General features: G+C 38.1%; 1 protein-coding gene across 1 annotated transcript in view; it reads left to right on the top strand.

Moving 5' to 3' along the window:
• The window catches only part of LOC104541912 (diacylglycerol kinase theta-like), a gene marked incomplete at both ends in the record, with an annotated part of 38,432 nt that overhangs the window by 10,392 nt on the left and 18,710 nt on the right, over nucleotides 1-9,330 (top strand). Inside the window, 4 exons of the mRNA XM_010186075.1 lie at nucleotides 637-736; nucleotides 5,890-5,975; nucleotides 6,696-6,821; nucleotides 8,088-8,241. Coding sequence (XP_010184377.1) covers nucleotides 637-736; nucleotides 5,890-5,975; nucleotides 6,696-6,821; nucleotides 8,088-8,241 — 466 coding nt within the window. The remainder of the gene's footprint in view (nucleotides 1-636; nucleotides 737-5,889; nucleotides 5,976-6,695; nucleotides 6,822-8,087; nucleotides 8,242-9,330) is intronic.

Below are 9,330 nucleotides of genomic sequence, written 5' to 3'. Positions count from 1 at the left end.
GCAGGAACCTTAGTCTGGATGCACTTCAGGAGCTGCATCTCTATACCGTCCAGGCTTTGAAGCTTTGGGAGGGCAAGGGGAGATGAAAGCCTTTGTGCTGATGAGCCCCTTGGCTGGGCTGTATTCAGAGGGGACGTGAAAGGCACGTGGAGAGTTCTGGACTGTGGCAGCACTGAGCTTTCAAAAACTGCCTTGAGTGTGTCTTTAGGTTATTTTATGTACATGGACAACTGTTACTCTTTAATCATCCTTGATTCAATAAAGAATACTTAGGTGAGGAACTACGATTCCAGGTAAGACGCATGGCACTGAACCCAAAGGAAAGCTTTGTATTCATGGCATTATGATTCAAGCTGACCAGTGCTTTAAAATATATACATTACATGTTAAAACCCAATAATGTTAAAAAATACTTTTTAAAAAGTAATTATTTAAAATCAAGTATTTCAAAGATATATTTTTAGTATGATTTTTAAAAATCCAATCTGATTTATTGCTTATATATTTGTTCTCAGACTTTGTTAAGTTTCTGTTGTATTTGCTGTCCTGTCTTGTACAATAAAGCAGTCTCTGTGAATTGTAACTGGCACTTTGAAAGCTGTGGCTGATGATGTCTTATGCATTCTTCACTGGCAGGTTCCAGTTGCACACTGTTTTGGGCCTCCAGGACATTACAAAAGAAAGTTTTGCACTGTGTGCAGAAAGTCCCTAGAGTCTCCTGCCTTTCGATGTGAAGGTAACTTAAAAAACTCTACTTGTATAGCTGTGTGTTATCCAGTAATGTACACTTTGCTTACACTGCATACCTTGAGGGTGTGCGTGTATATACACATGCACACGTATGCGCTTACTGTGTTTGAGAGATGTTTGGGTTTATCATCCACTCATTGATTGTGGAAATGTGTACTTTAAATGAGGGAATAATAGATCAATAACTTTCAATAAACCACAGACTTTGTCAAATGTGTATATTCTTTCATCTTTCCTCCTATTTACTCTGAGCAAGTCTGTGGTGTTGATGGTGTGCAATGAGCCCATGCCTGAGATGTGCAAAAAATGAGAAGCTATTATGGCAAAAGAAAGACTTTTCCTCTTGAGGTAATTTATTTTTGTTTCCAGTGGAAGCTTTTGATATGGGAATCATCAGGTATTCATGTTTCTAAAACCTCTCTCTTTCTACAATAGAATGGAATATAACTTTTATGTGTTACTGGTTTCAGATATCTGTTGCTTGTAATCAGGATGAGGTACGTTCAATGGAAAGATATTTGAAAATATTTTTTGTCAAAATAGTACTGCTCTGAGTGTTCTGACATGGATTCTCTGAAAAAACGGTAATTAAAGAAATCACCCAAACGCCAGAATTTTTGCTTGAAATACATGTTGGCATGAGTATTTGACAGATTTTGACATGCGGCAAATCTGTAATTCTCCCTTGTCTCCCCTGTCTTGAATGTCTAGTAGTTGTTGTTCAGTTGATGTTGTGAGGTTGAATGGAATTTAGTATTTTAAAGGAATGCTACCTGTTACCTGTTTAAAAAAAATAGTCTGCTGAGGAGAACTAATTCTGTAGGGATTTGAGATGCTTTCAAAATTGCTATTATGCTAAAGATAACGTCGTACGTATTATTATTGTTTTGTTGTTGTTGTTGTTGTTGTTGTTGTTATTATTGCCTGGAGAAAAGAAGGCTCTGGAGGGACACCTTATTGTGGCATTCCAGTTCCTTAAGGGGTCCTATAGAAAAGCTGGGGAGGGACTTTTTACAGGGGCAGGTAGCAATAGAATGAGGGGAGGCTGGTTTTAAACTGGAAGAGGGGAGATTTAGACTAGGTATTAGGAAGAAATTCTTTACTGTGAGGGCAGTGAGACACTGGCACAGGTTGCCCAGGGAAGTTGTGGATGCCCCCTCCCTGGAAGTGTTCAAGGCCAGGTTGGACAGGGCTTTGGGCAACCTGGTGTGGTGGGAGGTGTCCCTGCCCATGGCAGGGGGTGGACTGGATGAGCTTTAGAGTCCCTTCCAACCCAAACCATGCTGTGATTCTATGTTTTAATACCGTTACCTGTCTGTATGTGTAGGGGAAGTATTTCCCTTTGGTCAGTCAGTGGTGCAGTGTTTTTGATTCTTCTTTTGTCTGGTAAATTGCATAACAAATCTAAACTATATTCCTTTGACTAGTGGGAATCTGTCACTTAATATAGTTACCATGTGCGCTGGATGAATTGGTGAGATAGTCAAAGAGCTGCAGATACCTCAGAACATGTGTGGCATGAGATAAACATACAGAGTTTGAAAAAAAAAAGGTTTTTGCTAGCTATGTCTTCTTAACACCTGAAAATAACTTTAGTTTAGTGATCTATTTTTGTTAACGCTTTCTAAATTTTGCATTCATATTCTTACTTTCTTAATTCTACAGTATTAATGTACCCATTGCAAGGCAGTATTTGTTTTTTCAGATGTTTCCATTTAAGTATTCTTAAGCGAAAAACATGTGAAATTGCTTGTTATATTTAGGTATTGCAAATGCCCGGACTTCTTTTTTCCTAGTTCAGTGAAGGTTCTGAATTGTGTTCCTTGCATGGATTAACAAATTTACTTGTTTTGTGTAGTGTTACTTGTTTGCTATCCCATTTTCTGAATACTGATAAGTCTACAACTTGTTTCTCTGATACTTTTCCAAAATGTACCTTAAAAAGGGCAGTTGAGGTTCATAAAATGCACAAGATGCTTCCTTTTCACTTCAAACATAATTTCAAAATTTGTTTTAGAAATCAACTGTTTTCAGCTGTAAAGCTTTTAATTTCAGATAGAAATGTTGGAGTTTCTTGCTTTTTCTGTTTGCTTCTAATGACCTAGCTTAATAGCACAAGTCTACTGTTGGTTATGTTGTTCTCTTCTGATACTGAAATTTAATGAACTTCTCCTGGAATCTTTGCTGTAATTAAGATAGAAAAGAGGGTTAAGATAAATTTACCTTTTCTAAGCAAACGACATACATCACTTTATGTACTTTTAAAGTAATTTAAGTAACTTGGTTTGGACTTTTCATATCTTGCAATAAAATGAAAGGAAATTGAAAATTTTCGGGCAAGTACTAAATGGTGTGGGTGCATGGTGGGGCACCTGTTCTCAGAAATTATTGTGCATGTATATTAACTCCTGATGACATAAGTACATACACTTCATTGGCAAAAATTACAGTATTTGGACTCCAAATTCTGCTGACGATCACTAATTGCTTTTGATAGCCGCTTTTGCTGTGGAATTCACTGGTAACAGTTGAATTTGTACTCATGATGGAGAGAGTTGCTCTCCCTTTTCTTTCCGAGAAGGAGTGGAAAGAGAAAAAGAAGAAAAAGAGTAACCCAAACATTTTTTGTGTTGGATCCCTTAAAAAAGTTTCTTATTAAGCATCAACTAGGAGCAGCAAATTTGCTGGGGAGGAAGGCAGTTAACATTTTAAAGGTTTTTCTGCCAAGTTTATGTATCTGAAATTAACCAACTTGGTTTTTTTGGCAATTATGAAAGAATACACAGCATTTTCATTACTAGCTTGAACAGAAAATGGTCATTCTGTTGTGAGTTAAAGAATTGTGTAGGTTACGTATGGACTGATAAAGATGAAACTTCTTGTTTTAGGACCTCTGATTTGACTTGATCTTTATGTAGTAAAAGCTTCATCTTCCCTGTCAGTGGGGTAGCTATGTTAGGGGTTTAACTCCTGTGACACTCCTGCCCTTCATGTGCACACGTTTTCTTATTCTGAGTTGGAGTTGGTGTTAAAAGCAGCAGGTGTGAATTAAACCAAGGGAAAAAAACTGCTCTGTGTTATTGTAAGGTATGGCAAAGGGCTGTGTGCGCCTGTGTTAGCAGAATTAACTATCAAAAACCCAATGCTTGTTTTAATTCCTTGAAGCTGTAATTTGGTTGACAGAAACTTTTAGCATTAGTGAGGGGATGTCTAAAAGCATCTAGCTTGCCTGGTAGCTGAATTAGCAAAAATGTAAAATATTCCTGTTATATCTATTAATATGGAAAAATGTGTGCAGAGGGATTGTGTCTCACCTGATATAAAAGTTCTTGAGCTTCATGAAAACACAGCATGGGAGCTGCATGTGAAAGCTTGTGGTTGACTTAGTAAGCCCTGTTAAAAGAGGCTTTGCCTTGGTGTGGTGGTCTTCTGCAGGGTTAGAATAAGGCAGCATTAGTGCTGATCACCTTTTCTGGAGCCCAGAGAGTGATTTCAAAATAATGTATTATTCTCTATGTAATTTAATACTGTTTTCAGGATAGTTTCAGATAATGTGGCCAATGTGCAGTTGCCACCTTCCAATCCTCAGGTTACAGTCTTCAGATTTGTGTGATGTGCTTGGAGCAATAACCTGTTTGAGCAGAACGGAAAAAAATATTTGAAGAATTTTATGCTTGCCTCTTACTTTCATTTATTCCATGAAAAATCAGATGCCCTCCCAAGAGTACCTGTATACACAAGTCTTTGAAAAGCAGCTAGAGGAGGATCTTCTTCATCCATCTTTATCTATGAGGTCCATAGAGAACTTTCCGAACTCTCATAGTGATGAAGCTAGGTATTGGGATATTTTAGTTTTGGGGTTTTTTAAATGACTGATCCTTTGTAGCATAGTGTTTTAGCTGTTGGGTTTTTTTACAGATTCTCTTTTCTTTCGCATCTGATACTTCAAGTCAGCTTTTAAATAATGAAGGTATTTTATCCAAAACCAAACTTGCCTAAAACTTTATAGGCTTCATTAAAACTTCTTCCAGGTACAGTATCTAACAAGTATTTTGGAAGATAATGTTAAGCTTACTTGAAAAAATGATTACTACTTACTACTGAAAAAATTATTAACTTCCTGAAAATGAAATTATTATTTACTCTATGCAGACGTAGCTTGGACAAATGTTCTCTGAGATTAACATACCAGTTTACTCCAGTCACGTTTAAATCTAAATCCATTGAGCGTGATCTGACAGTATAAAGGATTAATTTCCTGAATAAAACACCCTTTCTGGCTGTTGCAGTCTCCCTGAGAATGACGTCCTCCAGTCATTTTGCATGTTTGGACTTCAATGTGTGTCCTATCACTTTGCAAACACCAGCAAGTCCGTGCTGGTGCAAGCATGCCACGTGGCGGCTGATCTGACCTTGGCCGCATCTCCCATGAGACCATGAGGGAGACAGTGGTCCTGCCTGGCTGCTGTTTCAGTGTCAGTACCCCCTGTTTCGCTGGAACCAGGGACTTGGACGCACCTCATCTCTTGTTTTCTTGTGCTGACAGCTCCAGGGCTGGGGAGAGGGGCTGTCCAGTAGAACAGTGAACCCATTCATGAAGTACCTGCTTGCTCTGCAATAGGATTTGGAAAAGGGTTTGTAAGAGGAGTGGAGTGTTGCTTCAGGAAGACCATTACTTTACGCTCAAGACTTGGTAGTATTAAAATACAGAAGAACTTTCTGCTAATGCTTCTAACAGTAAGCTTTTTTTGGTTTGAGTAACTTAAAGTAGGCTTTCAGGCATGATTACATGGCAGTAGGCAGCAGTTCCTGTGAAACTGAGACAAAGCTGTAATAAGTCAAACAGTTGTTACAAATTTAGCTTGCTGTATTGAAGGAAATACGGCAAGTGCTCATGAGCAAAATTAGCTCAGCCTTTCCTTGTACTTGCAGCATCAGTTTAACACAAAGGAAATGGAGCAACACGTAGGACAAAGCTGATAAACTTATTTTATTGCCTATCTTTGCAGAACAGAAAAAAACATGAAGGAAGTAAAGTATGGTGCGAAATGGTAGTGAAGGGATAGAGGGAAGGAGGGAGGAGCTGCAAAACTCCAGGGTTTCCAGCTTAAAGAAGTTTTCTTGTTTTCATGCTTTTAGTTTGTGAGCTACACGTGCACACAGACTGTATCCTGTTTGCTTGCAGTGATTGCCGACAGTGTCACCAGGATGGGCATCAGGACCACGTAAGTGCGGATGCCTCTGAAGCAGAAAACGTTCACACATTTTTGGTGTGAAAACATGGGCCAGAGGAGGGGGAGGAGTCCTGGCCTTTACTTTCTCATGCTGCCAACTTTCAAAGCACTTCTGTTGCTCATTGGCAGGCAAAGGAAATGTGTGGCTTCAGAATGTATCTCAGATAGCAAGATGAGCTTAAATTCTGACATATTCACGATGCTTATTGAAGCCATACTGAAAAAGTCTGTGCAATGTATACAAGGTCCTAATTAAAAGAAAAAAAAAACAACCAACCAACCATCAAGCATCTTCTCTAAAACTTTGCATTGTGGAAGCTGGCATGGGACTCTTGTTCTGTATGTTGACCTGTTGGCTGCATTGCATCTCGGACAAATATTATCTTGTTCCTCAGGCTTCCTGCAGTCTGTCTGAGGCAAGACCGCCCAGCTTCTCACTGTTAAATACATGCATAATATTGATCTTTTGGGGTTTTTTTTTAAAGAATATTGGTTTTGGTGGACTGTGAAGAAAAATCACTATGTGATGAATTTTTTGATAGTTTGATAATCTTCTTTAAGTGAAATGTAATATTGTTCACGCTTATATTTATAGCAAGAAAATACTTAATGTCCTAGTCTGTGTTGCTCTTTCTGAATTGCTGATTTCAAAATTACTTTGTAGATGCTTCTCTGTTTCATGTAATGCTAAGTCGTGATGTGTTCCCCCAGGCTACTTATCACCACCACTGGAGGGAGGGAAACCTTTCTTCAAGTGCTCGTTGCGAAGTTTGTAAAAAAACCTGTGGCTCTTCTGAGGTGCTGTCTGGCATGAGATGTGAATGGTGTGGCATCCTGGTATGTATTTGTGAGAACCATATATATATGCCCATGCTTATCTGAACACTTTACATAAGTATACTTTATTTGTACACTTCATTTACACTTCCCCCCACCATTAGTGTTTAAAATGAAAAATTCTCAAAACCACAGTAAAACTCAGTGTAAATACAGTAGAATTTAAATTTAACAGGGACTCATCATTATAGATTTCTGCTTAGAAGCCTGCGGTTACTTTTTCTGTGTGAAAATGGAATTTATTTCAAATCACATGAATTATGCAAGGTCAAATACTTACCATTCTAATATTCTTATTCCTCTTTCATTGAAGAAAGTTCTTAAGCTTTGTGGTTAGGTTGGGGGGTTTTTTTAAGCTTTCAATATTGATTTCTGTGTTTTTCCATTCACGTGACGCATATTTAATTCCTGTGCAATGTGCTGGTACCCTTCAGTAATCCTCGTGAAAGCCACAGCTTTTCACATACTGATACACAGTCTGCTGTGTAGATAGCAATTGATCTGTCCACTTAATGCTACCTCTTATTGAAATATGATGAAAGTGCAAAGTAGGACCAGATGCAGTGGGAACTGCAAGGTATATGTAATAAATCATTAGTTTTCCAGTTAATGCAATATGAGGTACTCTATGTAATAGTAATTTAAAATTAACCTCTGAGGTTATTCAGTATTTCAGGTATGATTTCAATTTTTTAAAAAATATTCTGTGTTTTGTATTTTTAATCTGGTTCATAATTTCTGAGGTGGGAGGGGCACTCTTTGAGAACAGTCTAACAAATGTAACTTGCTGTGTGGCAACATACACACGGGTATGTGTATTCAGTAATGGCAGAAGATCTCACACAGGTATAAAGGCAGAAACTAGCTAGTCATGTTTTGGAACAGAACTCCAAACAGTGTTATATCTGAATTTGCAAGTGGGTTCAGCTGTGTAAGAGGATACTGCTATTTTTAAGCTACTCAGTATAACCTGCCTATCTTTCCCACCTACCCCCAGTAGATATCTGTATGGAATGGAAGATCCAAGGTCTGACACCTTTGAGTTTCTTTACATGTTAACACTTCTATTTATTGGTTATATAAAAACAGAGCGGAACATGTTAAAAATCTGGGGTGAAAAATGGGTCAATCATTTCATTAAAGTGATTTACAGAAGGCCAATATATGTGCTAGCCTGAGTTTTGCAGTTCCAGTGCATATTTTGTTACAAAGAGATTTGCTTTCTTTGTGTCTCACTGAGTTCTTAATTGATGCTTCTCTTTATAGGCTCATGCTGCATGTTACATAGTTGTCACACCAGAATGTACTTTCGGAAGATTAAGGAGTATGATTCTTCCTCCAAGCTCTGTGCAGTTATTTTCTCGCAACTTCAGCAAACTGCATTGTTTTCGAATATCAGAAAATTTGCAAACAGAATCAGGTAAAAACAACTTAAGTTTAATGTAACTAATTGATGAGCATGTTTTGACCTAGTGTTGTAATTCACTGGAGCATATGATTGCTCATTTTCCCTAGCTTTTGTGCCAGTACTGTAACTTCTTGCTTTTCCTGAGATAGGATAGAGATTTTTACATGCTAACTGTGCAGAATCCTGAAACTTCTGTTTACTGGTACAGTAAAACTGTTCTTTAAACCTAAAATCCAAAAATTTGCTTAGCAGATTAGTTTTATCATTGCTACAAACACTTGCTGATATACATGTTGGTTTTCATTTGACATATCATGTATACAGATATTTTTATTTGCCTCTTTGATTAAGCATCTGCCCTTTTAAGAGTTCTGTGCTGAAAGCAAGTCATCTATTTCGCAGAGTAATGTTCTGCTGCCATCTAGAGTATACATTTGTTATACAGCTTTTCAGGAATGAGATTTTTTTTTTTAAGCTGCTGAAGTACTTTCTAATTTATATTTTGATTATTATTGTGGTCACACACCAGTACACAAGTGGTTCAACTTAAACATAAGGAAAAAACTTTTTTACTGTGAGGGTGCCAGAGCACTGAACAGACTGCCCAGAGAGGCTGTGGAGTCTCCTTCTCTGGGGACATTCAAGACCTGCCTGGACACATTCCTGTGTGACCTTGTCTAGGTGATCCTACTCTGACAGGGGGGTTGGACTGGATGATCTTTCGAGGACCCTGCCGACCCCTGCCTTTCTGTGATTCTGTGATTATGTTCTTGTAAAGCTTTTCTTTTAGTACTTGAATACAAAAGGAAAGCAAATAAAAGGTAGGCAAAAATATAGCTCATGAAAGTTGAGTATTTGCAACTGCATTTTTCTCAACCTGACAGGTTGTTCTTGAACTTTCTGCTTTGAACATGTAGGTTTGGTTTTGGTGAAGGCAGTTGGTCGCTAGCAGGACGCATGCATTCCCATATGCAAAAGCTGTAGCAGGAGTCTCGCCACTGCATAAACTGCCATGATATACTGAAGTGACCTATAAAATGGTGAGGAGGGAGAGGAAGTCTTATGGTGCTTTTGTTGATTGGCCTGTTTTTTCCAGTGAGT

This window comes from Mesitornis unicolor, unplaced genomic scaffold, assembly GCF_000695765.1.
Source record: "Mesitornis unicolor isolate BGI_N332 unplaced genomic scaffold, ASM69576v1 scaffold22730, whole genome shotgun sequence".
Classification (NCBI taxonomy): Eukaryota; Metazoa; Chordata; class Aves; order Mesitornithiformes; family Mesitornithidae; genus Mesitornis; species Mesitornis unicolor.
Note: the sequence above shows the minus strand (reverse complement) of the source record. Positions and strands in the feature narration are given on the sequence as shown.